Below are 22,921 nucleotides of genomic sequence, written 5' to 3'. Positions count from 1 at the left end.
TCTGTGTACCAGCTCTGGCTGTCCTGGAACTCACTCTGTAGCCCAGGCTGTCCTCGAACTCACATAGATCTGCCTGCCTCTGCCTTGCAAGTGCTGGGATTAAAGGTGTGTGCCACTACTTCCTAGCCCTTAAATCCACTTTCTATAAATGTAGATTCACTATATTAGTTCTGTTCATGTAGAGAACATTCACTAATACAGCTGTGTTTTTGTTTTGGTGTGTGCTGGATATATAGATATATACCTACCTATACACGTATCTACACACACACACACACACACACACACACACACACACACACACACACACACTCACAGACACACAAAATCTGTTTCTTGCTTGTCACAACTCCACAGTATTGTCCAAAGTGTACCACGTGAAAAGTAGCTACAGTTTACCTGAACCCTGCATGAAATCACAAAATAAAAATCTTGTTTCCTAAACTCTCTCTTTAAGTGTTAATACTGTGGGCAGTTGTGGGGCCGACGGATAAGTCCATGGCAGCTGAGTAATGGGCCATACACGGTATCTTCCTTGCTTCCAGGAGGAAGAAGGGCAAGTGCCTGCTGAGGGCCTTGAGGGCAGCTGAGACAAGCTCCAAGGTCCCAAGGCGTTGAAGGCGTGGTCACTGCACACCTAGGGAGGAGCAGGCAGCTGAGCAGCAGGAGCTGGAGTGGCTGGTCCTCCCTGGGGCAGGGTGAGAAGACAAAGGGGTTGAGTATAGGAGGACAGGCACAAGCGCTATGGAAATGAAAAGCTCTGCAGATCCGGAAAAGGACTGGCCCTGGGCTGGAAGCCTGGGCCAGGACCCGCTGTGCTGCTTCCCTTCTGCTCATGTCACTCAAGAAACACTAGCCAATCAGAGCCTTGAGGCAGAATTGTCAGCAGGAAAAGGAGGGGAGTTATTCCTGGTCCCATGCTGCAGGTTCCACTGTGTAGCTGAGCAGGCTTTAATGGTTTGGGGTGATGTGCTGAGGGCATCTGCTGTGTCCTGTGAGGGGAGCTCCCGCTAGCTCCGAAGGCGAGACATGGTGAGCACAGGGTCACTGCCCACAACCAGGAGGAGCAGGCAGCTGAGCAGTGGGAGCTGGTGTGGCGGGTCCTCCCTGGGGTGGTCCTAGTCACTCTCTGGACCGGACTGTGGCCTCTTAATGGGGACTGCTCATTGTATTCCATTAGTTTGCATAGACTGAGTAACCATTTTCAATGTTTTCTGTAGCCTTTATGTTAGCATGTATGCAGCCGGACTGTACGCTGAAAAAGAAATCATGCCATGCGACAGATCCATGCTAGAGGGTTGATTTGGGTTTTTTGTTTTTGTTTTTGTTTTTTGCTTTTTTTGTTTGTTTGTTTGTTGTTGTTTTTAATGGGAAGGGAATACCGAGACAGTCTTTGGAGATGGTTAGGAGATGGCTTGGGGAAAGGGAGGAATTCCCTCTATAATCTACCTTGCTCTAGTGCAGAAAGTGCACACGTATGCACACAAGGTGCCCACGTGCTTTAATAGACCTGAATCCTGCCTGCTGGTGGTGGCTTGTTTCAGAAGACGTGCTTCCTGGGCGGGTTTGTATTTTCCGTTTTCCATGGGCATCAGTGCCTCTAGGGGTGGCTCCATTGCTGCCTGTTTACTAACACTGTATTTCTTCTTTTTTCTTTTTCTTTTCTGTTTCTGAGACAGAGTTTCTCTGGTTAGCGCTGGCTGTCCTGGACTCACTTTGTAGACCAGGCTGGCCTGGAGCTCACAGAGATCCTCCTGCCTCTGCCCCCCAGAGTCTGGAATTGCAGGCGTGCACCACCACACCCTGCACACTGCTATCTTCACCCTTTTTCCATTCTGTGGAGAGTTGTTCAGTTTCCCTGAGTTTCTATGCTTTCTCTTGTGTCTGTTGGTGATGGTGTGCCCCTTTAATCCTGGGTGGTCTGATAGTTTGCAAGGTCACTACAACGACTTTGTATCTGTTGAGACTTGCGCTTTGTTTGGGTATCATCAATTTTGGAGAAAGTTGCCTGAATTGCTGAGAAGGGGGTATATTCTTTTGTGTTTGGGTGGAATGTTCTGTAAATATCAATTTGATTGTTTTGGCTTTTAACATCGATTACCTGGGGTAGTTCTCTGTTTTGTTTTCTTTTTTCCTAAAGGACCGGTTTCTTGTTAAGAGTGAGATAGTGAAGTGTCCCACTATTAGTGCATGAAGGTCTATGGTGATTTAAGCTGCACTTTCTTTTACAATGTTGGGTGCTCTGGTGTTGGGACATAGATGTTATGAATGTAAAAGATATCATGGTAGACTTTTCTCTGTTGAATATGCAGTGTCCTTCCCCATCTCAATGACTTTTTGTTTGAAGTCTATTTTTTAGATATTAAAGTGGCCATAGCAGCTTGATTCTTAGGTCCATTTGCTCAGAATCTCTTTTTGCCGCCCTTTGCCTTGAGGCAATGTCTGTCCTTGCTGTTGAACTGTATTTGTTGTAGGCAGTAGAAGGATGGATTCTGTTTTAGCATCCATTCTGGTAGCCGGTGTCTTTTTATTGGTAAGTTGAGGTCGTGATATTGACAGATATCAATGAACAGTGCCTATTAATTCCTGGTGTTTTGTTGCTGTTATTGGTGGTGGTTGTGATGTGTTAGTGTGTGTATATATGTGTATGTCTCAAGCATATTATATGTATGTACACCTTCCATTCTTTTGGTTTTGCTCATGTGAGGTTAGTTATGTCCTGTGTCTTCATGGGTTTAGTTAACCTCCTTGAGTTGGATTTTTCTTTCTAGCACCCTGTGTAAAGCTATATTTGTAGATAAATATTGTTAAATTTTGGCTTTATGAGAGAATATCTTTTTTTTTTTTTTTTTGGTTTTTCGAGACAGGGACTCTCTGTGTAGCCTTGGCTGTCCTGGATTCACTTTGTAGACCAGGCCGACCTTGAACTCACAGCGATCCGCCTGCCTCTTCCTACCAGGTGCTAGGATTAAAGGCGTGCGCCACCACTGCCTGGCCTGAGAATATCTTATTTTATCCATTTATGGTGATTGAAACTTTTCTTGTATAGTAATCCGGGTTGTCATCTGTAGTTTCTTAAAGCCTGCAGCACATGTGTCCAAGCCCTTCTACTTTTAGAGTCTGCATTGAGAGACAGGTGCAATTATAATACGTCAGCCTGTATGTGTTACCTGGTTGTTGTGTTTTACTTTCTGTTGCAGCTTTTCATATTCTTTCTCATGTCTAGTGTTTTTATTATTATGTGGCAAGGGGACTTTCTATTCTGGACCAATCCATTTGTTATTTTGCATGCTTCTTGTACCTTGAGAGACATCTTCTTTAAGTTAGGAAATATTTCTTTTTATGGATTTGTTAAAATATTTTCTGGACCTCTGAGGTGGTATTCTTTTCCTTCCTCTATTGCAATTAGTCATAGTTTTGGTCTTCTGATAAGATGGCAGAGTCCCTTGTCGTTTTGCGCCAGGAAACTTAGGTTGGATCCGCTCTTATTTTTAATGATGTATCCATTTTTTTCTATTGAATCATCAATTCCCAAGATTCTCCCTTTCATATACAATCTGTGAGGGTCTCCTGCCACTGTAGTTCACGTTGTCATCCTAAGACTTTCATTTCCAGGATTCCCCAATTTTTCAGTTTTCTTTATTGTTTCTAATTCCATTTTAAGATTTTGAGTGTTTTATGTCTTCATTCAAGCATTGTTTAGTGTATCTTGGCTTTATTCAAGGGGTTTATTGTGTTTCTCCAGTTGTTTGATTGTGTTTTCCTGGATCTCTTCAAGGAATGTATTAATTTTTTTTAAGGACCTCTATGAAGGTTTTTTTTCTTTTTTTCTTTTTTGGTTTTTTTTGAGACAGGGTTTCTCTGTGTAGCCTTGGCTGTCCTGGACTCCCTTTGTAGACCAGGCTGGCCTTGAACTCACAGCGATCCACCTGCCTCTGACTCCTGAGTGCTGGGATTAAAGGCCTGAGCTACCACGCCCGGCCTGAAGCTTTTTTCTTGTGCCTTCAGCTATGTTGGGATATTCAGGACCTGCTGTGATAGGATAGCTTGTCCTTGTTGGTGACATAATTCCTGGCTATTATTGATTATGCTCCTGTGCTGGTATCCAGGTATGTGGGTTTGACCTGATTATTGGTGTGGGTGTTGATTTCTGGGTTTGTCTTGTAGATGTGGGAGTATTGTTTCCAGGTTTCTGTTTGCTCCCTGGGTAGTCTGACAGTGTCTTGGCTGAGTATTGGACTTTTTACTGTTCTGCTTTGCTGCTGTGTTCATGGAGAATGCTTACTGTTCTTAGAGGCTGGCAAAAGGAGTTCAGGGAGAGATGGCTTTAGGGATCCACAGGAGGTGTGGATGGGATGGGGGAGAGGAAGCTGCCTCTGGTGTCCAGTCCAGTGCTTGGGGCAATTGTGAAAATCAAGGTCTGTCCGGGTGGTGGTGGTGCACGCCTTTAATCCCAGCACTTGGGGGGCAGAGGCAGGCAGATCGCTGTGAGTTTGAGGCTAACCTGGTCTACAAAGTGAGTCCAGGACAGCCAAGGATACATAGAGAAACCCTGTCTCGAAAAAAAAAAAAAGAAAAAGTAAATCAAGGTCTGGGCCGAGGAGATAAGGTTGTAGATCTGTTGACAGCCCACCTGGGCTTTGGGCAGGCATGGAATGTGGTTGATCAGGAATGTGCCTGCCCAGATAGGGGCTTGGACACAGAGATGAGGCAGTTGGGTATGGCCTGTGTTCTCTAGGAGACATGGAAAGTGGGGAGGACGCTTTCCCTGGTATTCTGTACAGTGTGTAAGAATTGGGTCTGTTGTAACAGATAGTGGGATATCTTTGGACAGACTACGTGGTCTTCTGTCCATCAGGGCTTGTGGTTGAGCAGGGTTAGTGCGCCCATAGTTAGTGGCTCAGGGAAAGAGATGAGGTAGGAGGAGAAGGGCAGATGGGGATGGTCTGTGCTGATGACCGGAAGCATGGAGGGGGGAGATGCATCTCTAGGGGCAACGCTGAGAAGGGACTGGGTCCTGGGTCTCAGGGACCAGAGAGTGGTGAAGGTCTGGATGCATCCCACCTAGTCCCATGCACAATGTCTTCATAGTGAGCCATCATGTTCTCAGGAATCAATTATTTACCACAATCAGCTCAGTCAGGGGGTTGTCAGGGAACAGGGTGGTAGGCTCTGACTCCAGATGCTTTTACTAACTAGACAAAGCAGTTCTAATTGACCTTTCACTGGTCCTGGCCAGGTTGTCGCCGGGGACAGTTCCATATATATCTGGGTGTCACAGACAGGAGGACAGGTCATAAAGGTTTTTCTTGGCAAAATTCCAGAGGCCTCCAACAATCCAACATGATCTCTAGACATCTAGAACAACTGTGGAGGCTTTGATTGACAAAGTTCCAAGGATCTCTGGCTAATCACTACTGTCCCTAAATATCTGGTATGGTCCAAGTGTAAAGCTGTTTTAGAAATCAGGCATTTCTCCTAAAACTGTTTTTTTTTTTTCCCACTCTATTCTTCAGCCCTTAGCAACTTCATACAGGGAAAACTTTTTCCCATAGAGAATGTTGAAAGGGCATCTTTCCAACGCCTTGCGACAATGATAGTTTTTTGCTCTGACTGTGAGAACCCAAGCAGAAACGGCATGAAAGAAACTTAATACCTTGACATAACAGTACTTGACTAGACACTGTTTCCTGTAGAAACATTGGTTAAAAAATGCTTTGAGAGCCCTAGAAGGGTCTTGGATCATCATGTTTTACAGATATTTTACGACAGAGGACCACTTGGCAGTTAGCCTAGGCTTGGATAGCACAGCTGTTGGTCTGAGACTGGAAGTAGGTCAAGTGTTTCTTTCAATAATATTTAGCTCAAGGTATGATGATGCTATGACCTTGTAAACACATTGGCTGTAGCCTGGGGAAATGTATGATTAGACTTTCCTCTGTATCATTTAAAAAATAAAGATCAGGTGATGCTGCCCATTGCCTTAAAAATGATTTTTTGTTGTAGGTTACAGAACTTTTATATTTCCTTGTTACTCTGTTGATTTTTGATTGCCCTAGTGACTGTAAATGATGGGAAAATCATGATGTAATTAGTAACAACAAATAATTGAACTTCATTTCAATAAAATTCTGGGGTTGGCCCAAGGAGAGGGCAAGCAAGTAAGAGACATGAGAGAGTAAGCTAGAGTGAGATGGGGAACAGCAAGAGAGGGGGATAGATAGGGAATGGCAAGAGGGATAGGTAGATGGGGAACAGCAAGAAAGGAGATAGTTAGCAGGACACAAAGCAAGGAAGCAGCAAGGAGAGAGAAGTCAGACAGACAGCAAAGGAGACAGAGCGGAGACAGATAGAGAGGCAGAAGAAAAGTTCTCCTGGGCTTCAAGACCTTCAGCTTCTACCGCTTATGCCTGAGTATTTCCTTTTCCTCCGTTCCTCACCATCTCAACAACTAGTTCCTCTAGCTAGTTGTTCAACCAACACTTGGTTTCCCTTAAGCAAACTTCCTGCTCAGTTCTCCCTGCTGCAGATCTACCTCTCTTCTCTCCTCTATGCAGTTCCTGGGTTTGGTCTTGTGGAGCGAGGGGCTGGGGAATGTCTGTGGACTAACAAGGTCTCAGAGTATGCTGAACATAAACATAGTTTGTGGTCAACCTGACCCGATACAGAGAATTCTCCCAGCACTGAAGGCACAAACACTCTTCCTAGAGTAGGAACGTTATTTGTAATCAGTAGTTCTTGGTGAGCCTGACCCTGTCCAGGGAATTCTCCCAGGACCAGGGTAGAGGTCTGTGTGCTAACAAGGAAGTGTAGCTGCTTGTCACAAAATGGAGTCTGACTGGTCTTAATGGGGTCTCTTCAGGTGAGCTTATTCAGCAGTAAGACTCAGGAAACATAGTTGGCCTAGGTTAACAAACAGAGGGAGGAAGCCTCACAATTGCATCTGGGGAATCAATGTTCCTTTGCACCTTCACCTGTCTTTGTCTTATGAAGATTTACTATATTATGTTATGAGTTCCTTGAGTTTTTGTTGGTTTGAAGAATTTCTGTGAGACAAAGAGTTTTCTCTTCTTAATCTTAGAGCCTCAAAATGTGCTCTTTTCGTGGCACATCTGTATTTGCTAGTTTTTGCAATAATCAGTGTTGATTGCTAAGGTTAACACATTTTTGAAGGTTTTAAACACTTTCTGATATTCCTGTGTGTCCTAATTAGGTTCATTTCAGAACATTGCAGTATCTACAGTCATCAGTTGAGGGCTTGCCCCTACCACACTGGCTGGTTGCTCTGTCAGTCAACAATTGTATTGATTCATCAACACAATTGATGTGGCAAGGCTCTTCCGATGAGAATGGCAATGTCTCTAAGCAAGTGGACGTGGGCTGGATAAGGGAGCTGGCTGAGCATGGGACAGTGGCCAGGCAAGAGAGAAAGCTAGGACACCATGTTTGCCCATAGTTAATTAATCATGCATACAGTGCTCTACCTGCATGTACACCTGCAGACCAGAAGAGGGCATCAGATCACATTATAGATGGCTCTGAGCCACCATGTGGTAGCTGGGAATTGAACTCTGGACTTCTGGAAGGAAGAACAGTCAGTGGTCTTAAACTCTAGCCATCTCTCCAGCCCTACTACATTTCTTTTTACATGAGTTTGTATCCTAAGCTCCCGAAAAAATGGGCTGTGATTCGAAAAAACCATCCAAAAACTCGTTTGTTACCTGAGTTGGTTTTGGTTAGAGAATTCAGTCAAAGCAGCAGAGTAGCAAGTTATTAAAAAAAAAAGAGTGGTACACAAATAGTGATGTAGCTGCTGGACAGACCTGATGATGCTCTCTTTTGGAGGAATATGGAAAACGTCAGGACTTGAAATGCAAAAGGCTTAGAAATGTGTTTACAGAGTTTAATCAGTTGTTCTTGTAGGACGTGGAAGGAGTTTTGAGAGTAATGCAGACAAAGGAAGTCCAGGTCATAGGATTTCAGTAGAAAATAGACTCCATAATTCTGCAGCTAGTAGTCATCTGTGTGATATTTTGGTCCAAAATGTTTCTTAATCTTCTCCTGCCTTGAGAAATTGAGTAAGGCAGGATAATTAAATAATGAGCTGATATCCTAGATGGACTATTGACTCTTTGGATGATTTTTACTAGTGGCTCATAAGGACCAGAATGTAAAAAAGTAACAAATGGTGTAGAAATAAACACAAAGTCTGTGGTTTGTAGGGAAAGAAGAGCAGTAGGTAGTATCAGATGCAGTCCAATGCTGACACCGAGGCAGGAACTTTCAAGGAGGTGGTCACCATTCCAGGGCAGGCCCTTGCTCTGGATTGGAAGCCTACGATGATGCCCTAAGGGTGACACTTGATCCTCTTAAGTCTTGAATTAAGGGAAGGGTAGGCCAAGTTATTTCTAGTCCCAGGAAGGAACTTCCTACAAAACCTGCTTTAACTGTGGTCCAAGGAAGGTATGATCCATCCCAATATAGAAGCCCAATTGACAGCACCACCCACCCATGCTATACTGTTCCTGGAAGGAAGAAGCTTCTTCCTCTGTGGTTTCAGTTCAGCACTATTCTTGCTCTCTATTTCCAGAGTCATAGCCCCAGTGAGGAGACTGTGAGAGTTCATTGCCTGAAGGCATAAGGATAAAAAAGCCTGGGTTGTATTTGGAGACCACAAGATGTTGAGTTAACTGAGCTATGAGAAGTCAGCCATGGAGAGATGCATGTAGGGAGTGGAAGTAACCAATCTGAGAGATGTGTGACAGGTTTCAGGGATAGGGACATCTAAACCCTTTGATACAGCAGCTGCATGTATCTGAGACAGAGATAGAGAATTTATTCTTTGCCTTCTATCATGGTTTCTCGCGCTGGTCCTATCTTCTCTCACTCAGCACACATTCCTCTCTTTGGAATGGGAAGGGCTATTCTATGCCAGTAAAGATTAGAAAGTTGTAGCTTGTTTTCTGAATTGACAAGATATGGCCATCAAGAGATTGTCTTGAGAGTCAGAAGAGACTTTGGACATTTGAACAGTGTCCAGGCTGTTGCAGACTATTCGTATCATTGAAGTTAGACTAAATGCATTTTCATCATGGGATGACCATGAGCCCAAGGTGACAAGAGTCAGATGGAATAAAATCACAAACACTCCCAGAGAGGATGATGTCTTTGCACACTTGTTTCTGATTTGTGGGTTATGGGAGGAGCTTATGGAAGTTTTTGTAGTCGGACCCTCTCTAGATTCCTTATTGGGGATGTGACTTGAGTGTCTGTGGACTCAACCAACTTCCTGTCTTCCTGTCTACTGTGTTGTGGTTGAAACTCATCAGTTTCCTTCTCAAGCCCTCACCATTGTAGACTATTCCTAAATGACATAAAATACAGTAGATGCAATTGCTGTTCAGTGCTAAGCTAATTTGCTAGCCGAATGTTCTTCTAATGTTAGATTAGTTGTTGTTGTTTTTGAAGACAAAGTTTCTCTATACGTAGAAAAGACAGGCCTCCAGCTTAGAGGTCCACCTGACTCTCTCCAGAGTGCTGGGATTAGATGTAGGCCAACTTTGCTGGCTTTTGGTTTCTTTTCATGTTATGTTAGTGTCTGATGTGCCTGGAATGTAGGGTCTTGTACTTGTCAAGCATATGCTGTTTCCTGACCTTCATCCACATGTTGGATATTGAAATTTGGCAGAGACTATATATTCTCTTTCTCAGGATGGCATGTATTCATGACACTAATACACCCTGAGCCTTCTGAGTTGTTAGATTGCAGGTGTGTGGCATTCTTCCTACATGTTGTGTTTGTCTTGAAATTTTTTGATGAATATGAGTCTTTGCCTATGAGCATGATGATGCAATGCAGGCTTTGATCTTTTTAAAGCCTGCTTTAGAGCTGGAGGGATGGCTCAGTGGTTAAGAGCACCACCTGCTCTTCCAAACTTCCCGTGTTCAATTTCCAGCAACCACATGGTGGCTCAAAATCATCTGTAATGTGAGGTAATGCCCTCTTCTGTCCTGCAAGTGTACATGCAGGCAGAACACTGTATTCATAATAAATAAATAATTTTTTAAAGAGCCTACTTTATTTGGGGCTCATTAATGCCTCTATCACCCTTTCAATGCAGCAACTCACATTAGGAGAGAAAAGGGCTGATAGGGACTATGGAGGTCACCTTCTTACACTCAGTTCCTTGGAGGGAGGTTCCACTCTTAGCTATCAGGATTCCAGCTGATCCCTTCATCAGCAAACCCAACATTCAGCAAACGTGAGTGCAATGGCAACAGCGGAAGCCTGCAAGGGTTCCCAGGACTGTATCTCTCAGAGCATCTCAAAGCAGGAGCAACTCTGAGCAGCCAGGCAATATAAAGGTATGCAAAAGGGATTGATCTTTCGTATTTGGACTATATTTACTCTCCCATAGTCCATGCAGGATGTTCTTCAAATGGCAAAGAACATTTCTCCACATGAGGCAGTTCTTTTTCTAATAGACAAACACCAAACACCCTCACACAAGACAGTTTCACATTCCACGCTTGGGATCAAAACAAAAACATGTTTACAGTGCACCCCATGTGTGCCTGGACTTCACAGTAGTCAGTAGGTGGCCCCAGAACTCGTGAACTTGGAATAATGGGTAGTTGTGAGCAGCCATGTAAGTACTGGCCATTGAACCTAATTATTTGCAAGATCATCAAGATCTCTGAACTGCTGAGACATCTCTCCTGCCCCTGTTACTCATTTAATATCAACCCTTGCAGCCAGGTGTGGTGGAGCACACCTTTAATCCCATCCCTCAAGGAGGCAGAGGCAGGTGGATTGCTATGTGTTTGAGGCCAGGCTGGTCTAAAGAAGGAAGAACAGAACAGTGAAGGCTACAAAGAAAATACCTGTCTCGGAAAAAAAAATGGGAAACAAAAAGGAACAAAAAGGAAATCAACATTTATATTGCTAATATTTTATCTTGTTGTGTTTGAGGTGGAAGCAAAGAAAACTCACTATAGCTAGAACAAGTGAAAATGAAACCTTTATTTCCTGAGCACAGGGATGCGGCCATATTGGGATCTGACCTGCATCCTTGAACAGAGACTGTACAATATTTGTAAAGAATGGGGGGAAAATGTGGAGGAAGGGGAACCAGAACAATGTCCCATCATATTTTGATTCAGGGGTTGAGCCAGGAAGTTTCCATCAATCAGGATAGGAGTGGCCTTCTGGACCTGGGAACATGAACCTGATTGGCCCTGCCAACAAGATGGAGAAGTTGTCCTTGAGTACCAGGCTTGGTCAGGATGTAGGCAGAAGCTATAGTAGGGAGGGAACACATGGGAAGGGAAGTGAGCTTTCTCTTGAAGGCTGTATTCACAATGCAGCAATTTTTATCTTAAGTGTTTGGGCCAAGAAACATTTATTCCTTAAAATAGGAAGAATCTACAGTAGGGGGTTTCCCACAGAATGGGGGCAGCATGGAAATGCTCTAGGCCACTCTTCCTTATGGTTTGAGTCTGAAAACAAAAATGAGAGTAGTGAGAATTAGTTTCTTTGCCTGGTTCCCAAAAATCTGTCCATGTGTAACATGCATTTGCTGTTAGTACGATCTTATCAGTGTTACAGTTTAAGCTGGGCACTTCAGGAATCTTTAAGATGAATACAGAACTAGAGTGAGTGTGCAATTCTTTGTAGGTACTTCAGTAAAGTCCTCTGGGGTTTTTCTGTTTCATTCCTTGATTTTTGTAGGAGTCAGGTCTTAATAACTACATCTGTGTGTCCCTGAGCTCATGGCATAGACCAGTCTGTCATCCAACTCAATGAGATGAACCTGCCTCTGCCTCCTGAGTACCCTTATTAAAGGGATGAGCCAGTACAACCAGCTTGTCCTTTTTTCTTTTCTTTTGTTTAGTTTTTAGTCTTTAGTAACAGTTCATACAGTTTCTCTGATGAGGGCTCAGTACTGTTGATGGTTCTTACCTTTCTCTCTCTCTCTCTCTCTCTCTCTCTCTCTCTCTCTCTCTCTCTCTCTCTTTCTCTCTCTTCTCTCTCTCTGTTTCCTTATCTGTTAATTTTCATTTCTCTTGAAAGGCTATATCCTATTCAAAGAGTTTAGACATGATAGAGGAGAATCTTATTCACTTTCCTAGGTGACCTCAGTCACCTAACATGACTTGGTGAGTACATTAGAGCTTCTGTGTCAGAAAATAAGTGAACGAAGCCCAGAATTATATGAATTCTATGTCAGAGAATTATACATTTCCAGTGTGGTCACTATCATGCTTCCTGTAGTACGCATATATGGGACATTTTAGGGTGCAGTGAACTTGGATGATGTGCATGTGAACTTCACTCGGGAAGAGTGGGCTTTGCTGGATCCTTCCCAGAAGAATCTCTACAAAGATGTGATGCTGGAGACCTATTGGAATCTCACCACTATAGGTAAGACTGTGACAAAATTTTTTGTTTTCAATTTTTAAAATACAGGGCAACTGTTTCATTGGTATTGATGCTGTTTTGTAATTTGAATTGAAAGTGAGAGGGATGAGGTGATTAAGTCAGGCATGGTTCTAAGAGTCACTGAAGATAGTATGGTAAGTTTGACCTAATTTCCAAAGATATATCATATATTTTCTGGTACTATGTTTTAGGATACAATTGGAGAGACCACACTATTGAAGAACAGTGTCAAAGATCTAGGAGATATGAAAGGTAAATCTCATGTGCAAGCTGATATGAATATGCCTCCCAAGAAAACTTAATATGTCCTGCGTATTTTAAAGGAAAGCACTGCTTTATGTGTATTGGGGATGAATACATTCTCACAAAACCATGTCCTTCAACGTCTTTGTGTGTGTGTGTGTGTGTGTGTGTGTGTGTGTGTGTGTGTGTGTGTGTTTCAAGACTGGGTTTCTCTGTGTATCCTTGGCTGTCCTAGACTCACCTTGTAGACCAAGCAAACTAGCCTGGAACTCACAGCACTCTGCCTGCCTCTGACTCCCAAGTGCTGGGATAAAGATATATGCCACCACACCTGGCTCCCTTAGTGTCATACCATGTTATACGTGTAGCATGTATCTCAATGTGCACAGAAAGTACACCTATGGGAGAAGTGATAAGTATATGTTCAAAAGTTTCTAATAAGCACATAGTCTAGAGTAAAGCAGTTTAGTGAGGGGACAGTTTGTGAGAGTCAAGAAGGTTGTTGTGGAGAAACCTTAATCCTTATACCACATGTCTATGAGGAACAAACATCAAAGTGTGTGACTGCAATGTGGAGCCCTTTCTCTTGTTATTCTTCTTCTAATAGCTATATCTTATGTCACAATGGATACAGGCTATGTGAGCAAAGCGGTATTAAAAGAAGCACCGTACCTCTGTGTCCCAGAACAAACAGAAGCTATGTAGTAGTCCCCACTTTTGAGTAGACTTTCTGAATGTGATGCAAGTTTTCAGTTCACTGGTTTTCCAACTTCATTAGAATCATCCAGAGACTCACGATGCAGCAAATCCCTATGAGTACTAGGAATGTGGACATTCTTTTTGTTCTGTTTCAACTTGTAAATATATGACTCACACCTTAGGGAATTTTATGAATGGAATCAATGTGGTAAAGCTCTGAATTCTTCTTGTTTTCTTTAAGTACATGAAAACCTATAGAAAAAGGATGCTACAAACATGAACCATGTAATAAATGCTCTTACCATCACAGTTATCTTCAAAGTCTCAAAACAACTCACAAAGAAGGGGAGCACCATAAATGTAAACAACGTGATAATATCTGATTATTTTTTATCATTAGACTAAAGTGTAAAATTAATTCATACATTTAAAACGATTCATAAGTGTACTGAAAGTGATAAATTTTCAAATGTACCCATTATCTTTGCAGGAACGAGGGAAATCAAACGGGAGAAAAACCCTTCGAATATCCTGTATGTGATAAAGCCTTTACATATCACAGTCATCCTAAAAGACTTGAAAGAGTTGATACTGGAGAGAAACTGTATGAATGTACCCAGTGTGATGAATCCTTTACACATCTAAATAGTCTCCAAAAGCATAAAAGAACACACACTGGAGAGAAACCCTATGAATGTAGGCAGTGTGGTAAAGCCTTTGCACAGCACATTCATCTTCAAAGTCATGAAAGAACACATATTGGAGAGAAACCCTATGAATGTAAGCAATGTGGTAAAGCCTTTGTACAGCACAGTAATCTTCACACTCATAAAAGAACACATACTGGAGAGAAACCCTATGAATGTAAGCAATGTGGTAAAGCCTTTCCACAGCACATTCATCTTCAAACTCATAAAAGAACACATACTGGAGAGAAACCCTATGAATGTAAGCAGTGTGGTAAAGCCTTTGCACAACACAGTTATCTTCAAAGTCATGAAAGAACACATAGTGGAGAGAAACCCTATGAATGTAAGCAATGTGGTAAAGCCTTTGCATATCACAATAGTCTTCACATACATAAAAGAACACACACTGGAGAGAAACCCTATGAATGTAACCAATGTGGTAAAGCCTTTGGCCAACACAGTCATCTAAAAAATCATGAAAGAACACACAGTGGAGAGAAACCCTATGAATGTAAGCAATGTGGTAAAGTCTTTGCATATCACAATAGTCTTCACATACATAAAAGAACACACACTAGAGAGAAACCCTATGAATGTAACCAATGTGGTAAAGCCTTTGCACAGCACAGTTATCTTCAAAGTCATGAAAGAACACATAGTGGAGAGAAACCCTATGAATGTAAGCAATGTGGTAAAGCCTTTGCATATCACAATAGTCTTCACATACATAAAAGAACACACACTGGAGAGAAACCCTATGAATGTAAGCAATGTGGTAAAGCCTTTGGCCAACACAGTCATCTAAAAAATCATGAAAGAACACACAGTGGAGAGAAACCCTATGAATGTAAGCAATGTGGTAAAGTCTTTGCACATCACAATAGTCTTCACATACATAAAAGAACACACACTAGAGACAAACCCTATGAATGTAACCAATGTGGTAAAGCCTTTGCACAGCACAGTTATCTTCAACTTCATGAAAGAACACATAGTGGAGAGAAACCCTATGAATGTAAGCAATGTGGTAAAGCCTTTGCTCAACAAAGTCATCTTCAAAGTCATGAAAGAACACATACTAGGAGAGAAACCCTATGAATGTAAGCAATGTGGTAAAGCTTTTGCACAATACAGTAATTTCCAAATACATAAAAGAATACACAGTGGAGAGAAGCCATATTAATATAAGCAGTGTTGTAAATCCTTTGCATATCTCATAGTCTCCACGTACATAAAAGAGCACACACTGGAGAGAAACTCCATGAATGTAAGCAATGTGCTAAAGTCTTTTATGTCACATGATTTTCAAAGGCATGAGAGAACACACACTGGAAGGAAATCCTGTGAATGTATCCAATATCGTAATGACATTGCACATCATAATAGTTTCCAAATACATTTTGAAAATTGACGTGGTCAATTCTGAAAAGTGTGAATAAGGTCACTGCATATAAGAAGCATATTAAAATACTTGATTGTGTAGTATGTCTTTCATTGTATATAGGTCTTATAATTCATAAATAAATAACCTGTGTCTTATAAGAAAAATATTTGTTATATATTTGTCGTTGAGCATGGTAAGGATTGTGTTTGAACTATTATAAACAGTACTGTGTTAAAAAGACCATGCTGACTTTGTATATTTAGTACTATGAATGGATTGGTTGGGATTTGGTATTGTAGAGCTCACATGTTTACACTCAGGGCTTAATTTCCTCTGGCAGAATTACTTTATTAAAGTGACCCTTTATTTTCTAAAGTAACATGTTGGTACATTTTCTCTGTTGCTTCTATCAGTTCGGCCGTCGGCAAGATCACATGGTGTGAATGTTGTTGCCATCCTTCTGTAAATAGTGAGTTGTTCATTAGCTGTGCACTGCTTCTGTCTGTCTTAATGCTGGCATTAAGATCATAAGCCTCTTTTCCCCAGTAGTGTAGGCTTTGAAAACTACTTTAAGTTATTGATGCATTTCATATTTTTGCACAATCTATATTTCAAATTACATCCCTTCATCATTTTTCTAAATTCATTTAGATTAAATCTTGCCTTAAGCTCCCAAATTGCTATGCCATTAGCTTTAATGTACATTTATATGTTTAATTTAGTTTCAAATTCAGGTTCTTTGTAGTAAAAAAAAAAAATAGTCTCCCAATACATAAATTAACTCATAGCAGAGAGAAACCTAATGAAAATCTCCAATGTGGTAGAAAGTTTGCCTATCACTGTCATTTTCAAAGGCATAAAAGAATACAGATTGGAGAAAAGCCCTATCGATGCGGTAAACCCTTTGCATGTCACAGTAGTCTCTCCATACATAAAAGAACACACACTGGAGAGAAACCCTATGAATGTAACCAATGTGGTAAAGCCTTTGCATATCGCAGACATCTTCAAAAACATGAACGAATTCATACAGGAGAGAAACATGCGTGCAATGAATATGATGAAGCTTTTGTACATTCCATCATGAAAGATTTCATAAGGAAGAACAACCTAATGAAAGTATTTACATGGTGATGCCACTGTACGTTTCTATAGTGCTCATCATCATGAAGGAAGTTGTACTGGAGAGAAGTTCTGTGAATGGAAAGAATGAGGCAAGGCCTTTGTGTTATGGGGTCTACTGAGATCCAACACAGCTCACACCCCAAGTCAATGAAACACACAAGAGTGTATAGTAATCAAGGCACTACTGATTGATCAGGGCCACTGAACATACATGGGAGCTGAACTATAACACACAGACCTCCGCCCCTGAGCCAGAACGTTAGAGAGCTTTTAAACTTGAAAACCATAATCATCTGAGGCAAGTTACAGCTACATTTTGCCACCCATCAGGATTTAGGGATAGGACTTTCCTTATGCAGGTGATCTATGACAACTGAAACCAGATGTAGGTTTACAGTCTAACCAGTCATACCCGTTTGGGTTTTGTGTGTGTGTGTGTGTGTGTGTGTGTGTGTGTGTGTGTGTGTGTGTGTGTGTGTGATTAACAAGAGGCATTATATTTTGAGGAATAAAAGATGAGTAAGAGAAGCTGTGGTTAGGAGGAGTCATAACTTCTCCCTCCAGTGGAGTCTGTATTACAAATACTACACAGGCCTGAGGCCACGACCCCTCAAAAGGTGAGAGAGTCCTGGACTGGCGCTTATGTTTCTGCCAGGAGAAAACCTGAAGTTCTTTTCCCTCATTGTGCTGGAATCTGTTCTTTCTTATTACCTCTACTGCACTCCCAAATCTGGACATTTTAGCAGGAGCGTTACTTTGAGACGACTCGACCCTTACTCAGGATTGCAGCCAGGTGCTGCCCAGGTCCAGAGTAGTTCTGCTTCACTTCCTCTTATTGAAAAAGGCGTAAGTAGACATTAATCATTAGTTAATAAGTTATATTATGGCTTACAAAGAAAGAGTGGATTTCAAAAATTCCAAATCATGATGTTCAGATGTGAGATGATGGAACTAAAGAAAAGGAAAAAACTGTCTTGGCACACAGGTGCTAGGCGCAGGTTTTGTTAGGGGTAGAACGTTGACCCTGGACAAAGGGAACACATACATATTGATCCCAAGCCAGTAACGTAGAGGTGATGATGTCTTTGCTGTGTGTCTGTACCTTGTATTGTTTCATTCAAAGTTGTAGTTCAAAAGATGACAACATAACAACTTTGCATTCTGCACCTGAACTGTGTGTGCCTGATTGCTCACTCACTTCCTTGAACCTGCTCTGTGGGAAAATGTAACCACAGCGCCTCTGCTTTTGAGATGTATGTTTAACAACTGAGACTACTTAGCTGCAAAATACACTCAATTTTGAGTTGCTCTGTTTGTTACTTGCCGATCTCTGTTCACCAATGCTTCAAGACCTCCCAATCCCAAGGACCTCTCCTCAACAGAGCCGCTTTGTACTGCACTGAGGCACAAAGATGACTAATGGAATCTGGTCAGCTATTGTGAAGTCCACAGCTCCCCTAGGACCTGGGAACTTGAGCTTAGTTTCAACCTATGATTAAATGGAGGCTGTGTTGGTTGGTTTTGTGTTTCAACTTGTCACAAGCTAGTGTCATCAGACATGAAGAACCTCAGTTGAGAAAATGCCTCCATGAGATCCAGCTATAAGACATTTTCTCTGTTAATGATCTTTGGGGAAGGTCTATAGTGGGTGTTGCCCCCTTTGGGCTGGTGGTCCTGGCTTCTCAAAGAAGGCTGACTGAGCAAGCCAAGGAGAGCAAGAAACTAATCAGCTTTCCTCCATGTCCTCTGCATCAGCTCCTGCCTCCAGTGTCCAGCCCTGCTTGAGTTCCATGCCTGCTTGCCCCAGTGATAGAATATAATCTGGAAGTGTACCCTGAATAAACTTTTCTTACAACTTGCCTTTTGGTCATGTTTCTCTGCAGCAATAATAACACTAGGGAAGACATAGGCTGACAACAAAAAAGCAATACTTTTTTTGTTTTTCTTTGAGACATCGTTTCTCTGTGTAGCCTTGGCTGTCATGGACTCCCTTTGTAGACCAGGCTGGCCTTGAACTCACAGCGATCCACTTGCCTCTGCCTCCCGAGTGCTGGGATTAAAGGCGTGCGCCACCACTCCCGACTAAAAAGGCAATACTTAAGACAGGCTTTCCCCTCCTTGTTCCCAATATTTGTAAACCACTGTCCTCTTCAAATAAATAAAAGAGCATACATTGGAGAGAAACTTTACAAATGGAATCAATGCGGTAAAGCCTTTTCACAGCACCCTTACCTACTAATGCAGAAAGAATATGTAGTGGAGATGTGTGCATAGGAATAAGCGATGTGGTAAAGTCTTTGCATGTAGCAGTAGTCTTGGCAATATTGAGAAGTGGCCGTGCTGCAGAGAAAACCCATAATTGTAGTCAGTGTGATAATATTTTGCACATCATGGTTTCTGTACACAATATTAAAGTCTTTAATGTGCTCACTGCTTTAATCCCAGGACTTGGGAGGCAGAAGCAGGTAGATCACTGAATTTGAGGCCACTCTGTACTACAAAATGAGTCTCCCATAGCCAAGGCTACACAGAGAAACCCTGTGTCAAAAAACCAAAAGCAGAAACAAACACAAAACCTTTAGTGTGTAATCAGTGTGTTAAAGCCTTAGCATATCACAGTTTTTTTGAGGACCTGAAAAGATTCCTACTGTCAGGAGTCTATGACTAGAAAGTATTTGGTATGATCTTCAGCGTACAGACTTCCATTGAGTTACATAGAATATTAATTTTGGAGAAAAGAATGGGACATGCATCAACAACTTATTCAAACAGCATGATGCCCCTCTCTGTTATCTTTGGACTACAAACTCCTATGGACAGCGCCCGGTGAATTTAAACAATAAGGTAACTCACTTAGCTTTTATAGTTCCCTTCAATTACCTAAAATAATGCATCCAGGTGTAAAACTTTATGTTTTGTATTAGTGCCTTTTCTGTTGCTGTGACCAAACATAATGTCTAAGGTAACTTATAAGTTGCCTTGTAAGGTTAATTTATAAGTTTAATTTGGCTTATGGTTCGTGGGATATGGGATCATCGTGAATGCATGCAACAAGTGTGACACATCAGGCGTCCAAGCAGGAAGCTCAGAGCTCACACCTTCCACCTGCAGCATGAAGCAGAGAGTGGGATCTGCGAAAGCTGTGCATGCCAAGTGATGTATTTCCTCCAGCAGGGCAGCATTTCCTAAGTCTTCCCAAATGATACCACCAACTGAGAAGGATTGATTTCTCTGACTTCAAGCCTACATGCTTGCTCTCTGTTACATGAACCAGTTTATGATAGAGGAAAACTCTGTAGGTAAGCAAGCCTTTAGGTGCCTCAACACCTGAGTTACAGGAACGAATAAGAAAAACATTCATGGGTAAAAATATTTGCTTAACTACTTGTTTTAATTTATTATGTAATGTCAGTGTGTATGTGAGTGTATGTGTGTGTTAGAGAGAGGGGGAGAGAGAGACAGAGATGGGAGAGAGAGAGAGAGAGAGAGAGAGAGAGAGAGAGAGAGAGAGAGAGAGAGAGAGAGAGACTGAGCATCTGTGTTCTGGTTTCCAAGAGGATTAATCCTTTTAATCTTCTTGTAGCAGGAGTTACAGGAAGTTATCAAAAAGCTCACCTTGGTTCTGGGAATGAACTTGCTCAGCCATGTCCCTAGCTCTGAAGTATTTTAACACCTTTGATGTCAGGCAGTAGGAAATAACTCATGTATGAGAAAAACCCTATTTGTATGAATGCTTTGAGAAAGACTTTAGATATCACGTGGCAAATCCATTTACAGACTTTATTAGGACATCCTTACATGCTTCCTGTGTCTTCTGTTCATCTCCTGTTTGAACTGCACTGTCCCGTGGTGACAGGTATTTTCCTGCCGCAGTGTATAGAATGGGATCCCATCACCTAAGTGGTCCATTGTTCATTTATGTATAAGTCAGGTTGGGATCATACTTTTCCTGTAGTGATGTCTATGAAAAGGTGGTGGGTAGTTGTCCTGGTTTTAGTTTTCATATTTTCACAATTCCCTTGAGATGTTGTTTGTTATCCAGCCTGGTTTGCATGCCAGTTATTAGTCAAGGCTCCATTGGACCTCTTGATTCTCATGGGTCAGCCTCCTTACTACAAGACCAGGAGTAGGAGATGTACTCCCAATGTGTCCTGTTTTGTCAATACATTTAACAATATTAACGTTAAAATGGTTATTAGAAGAGAATATAAGAAACATTAAGTAAAGCCGGGAGTGGTGGCGCACGCCTTTAATCCCAGCACCCGGGAGACAGAGGCAGGCGGATCGCTGTGAGTTCCCAGCCAGCCTGCTCTACAAAGCATGTCCAGGACAGCCAAGGCTACACAGAGTGACATTGTCTGGAAAAACAAGGGAAAAAAAAGGAACATGAATTACCTCATGTGTACTCAAGGCAGCATTTTCGTCTATCTGGTAGAGAGGTAATGAAGCAGGGTAATCAGCAATCAGCTGTAGATCTCATAATGCAGCTTGGTTTATGCGTATGTGCTGGAGTCCAATCAGGGTGAGGACCGGGCTGCAAGAGTGGCAATGGAGGAATCAGACAAGGGACACCTTTTACTATTGTTCTATGAGAGATGGACAGAGAGGAAGAACATCTGCCTTCTCTGACAACCTGTGTATTTTTTGGGGGGGGGGTTGTTTTTTTTTTTCGAGACAAGGTCTCTCTGTGTTAGCATTGGCCATCCTGGACTCACTTTGTAGACCAGGCTGGCCTCGAAATCACAGCGATCCGCCCGCCTCTGCCTCCCGAGTGATGGGATTAAAGGCGTGTGCCACCATGCCTGGCTGACAACCTGTGTCTTTCACCTGTGTCTTTATACACAAAATAATTTCCTCATTTACTTTGATCATTTATTTCAAACATTTTATAGTACAGTGAAAAAATATCTTCCTTGATTACATAAGCATATTAAACTAACCAAAACAAAGTGGGCAAACAACAACTTTTATAAGAACTAAAAATTAGCATTACGATACAATCAGTTTTCTTTTAACTAGGTTTCTTTTTTCTTTAAGATGGATGCCGTAGCTCAATCATGTTCATAGCTGCCTTCTTTGGAATGCCAACCTGAATGTCACTCTGTGGAAGAATGGATAAAGAAACTGTGGCACATTTACACTATGGAATACTACTCAGCTATTAAAAACAAGGAAATTCTGAAATTTGTGGGCAAACGCAAGGAAATAGAAATGATTATCCTGAGTGAGTTAACCCAGATCCATAGAGACACACATGGTATATCTTCACTTAAAATTGGACACTACCCCAAAAGGACTGTGTTGAAAGTATCCCTTAGCAGGAGATTGGGATAGATGTGGAGTCTTCCTATTGGGACTCTGGGTAGCAGAAGTATGGGAAAATGGGGAAATAGAAGGACCAGAGTGTCCTAGAAACCTACAAGAAGACCATCAAGGCTAGGAGATTCTGGACCTAGGAGGGTCTGCTCAAACTACTCTACCAACCAAGGCAATGCATACAGTAAACCTAGCACCCTATTCAGATCTAGTCAATGAAGAGCACATTCTCCACATTTGTGTGGAGATTGGGGATGAATCTGACACGAGCCCTGGTGCCCCATATTTGACCACTTTCACTCGGTGGGGAGGCCTGGTGGCACTCAGAGAAAGGATAAACAGGATACCAGGGTGAGACTTGATATGCTATGACCATATGGTGAGGAAGGAGGTCCCCTTCTGTCACAGACCTAGGGGAGTAGAATAGGGTGAAAGAAGGAGGGAGTGAGGAACAGGAAGATACAAGTGAGGGGATACCAATTGAGATGGAATCTGAACAAAATTAATTAAATAAAAAAATCAAACAAACAAAAAGATTGGTGCCATAAGCCTTGAGTTTACAGAAGTGCTAGACAAGATGACTCTGTTTAGTTTGGCCCTTTTTAAGTTTGGCAGAGAGTTAATAGGTCAGAAGTTATTTCCTACAACCTGTTCTATCAAGCTTTTCCTGCATCATTTAGTTAGCCTGTTATAAATACCTCATCTTTCTATGGAAGCCCAAATCTCAGTCTCTTGTTTAATTTTTTTTTTGCTTTTACTTTTTTATATTTAACATAAAACCACCATCCTTTCCTTGGAAATACTGTACAGACTTTTTACCATTATATAAACAATTTTTAAGCAAAGGCAGTCTGTCCTTTGTTTTTCTTCAATATCAGAAAAGTCCTGGTCTGACAACTCTCCTCAGGAAGACAGGCAGTTCATTGAGCCAAAATGTCCTTCTCTGTGTCTTTGTCATAAAGCCTTGTTTCAGTATGACCCTTATCTTAATTACATTCCGGAAATGGTAGGAGAACATCACAT

The 22,921-nt window shown here is 41.9% G+C and overlaps 1 protein-coding gene across 1 annotated transcript; it reads left to right on the top strand.

The window, feature by feature from the left end:
- Positions 1 to 1,014: 1,014 nt before the first annotated feature.
- LOC311583835 (uncharacterized protein) lies at positions 1,015 to 15,836 on the top strand. Its single transcript, XM_084757753.1, has 4 exons — positions 1,015 to 1,032; positions 12,298 to 12,424; positions 12,634 to 12,694; positions 13,875 to 15,836. The coding sequence occupies exons 1-4, from the start codon at positions 1,030 to 1,032 to the stop codon at positions 15,169 to 15,171; spliced, it is 1,488 nt and encodes a 495-aa protein (XP_084613879.1). The 5' UTR covers positions 1,015 to 1,029; the 3' UTR covers positions 15,172 to 15,836.
- The last annotated feature ends 7,085 nt before the right edge of the window (positions 15,837 to 22,921 follow it).

Source organism: Acomys minous (assembly GCF_964271855.1).
Source record: "Acomys minous genome assembly, chromosome: 14".
NCBI classification, from domain to species: domain Eukaryota; kingdom Metazoa; phylum Chordata; class Mammalia; order Rodentia; family Muridae; genus Acomys; species Acomys minous.
This window is presented reverse-complemented; position numbering and strand designations above follow the sequence as displayed.

What these genes read in the sequence shown, in the direction of transcription:
- LOC311583835 (XM_084757753.1), top strand. An exon ending in TTGGAATCTCACCACTATAG is followed by an intron (nt 12,425 to 12,633) that starts GTAAGACTGTGA and finishes ACTATGTTTTAG; the next exon opens with GATACAATTGGAGAGACCAC. An exon ending in AGATCTAGGAGATATGAAAG is followed by an intron (nt 12,695 to 13,874) that starts GTAAATCTCATG and finishes TTATCTTTGCAG; the next exon opens with GAACGAGGGAAATCAAACGG.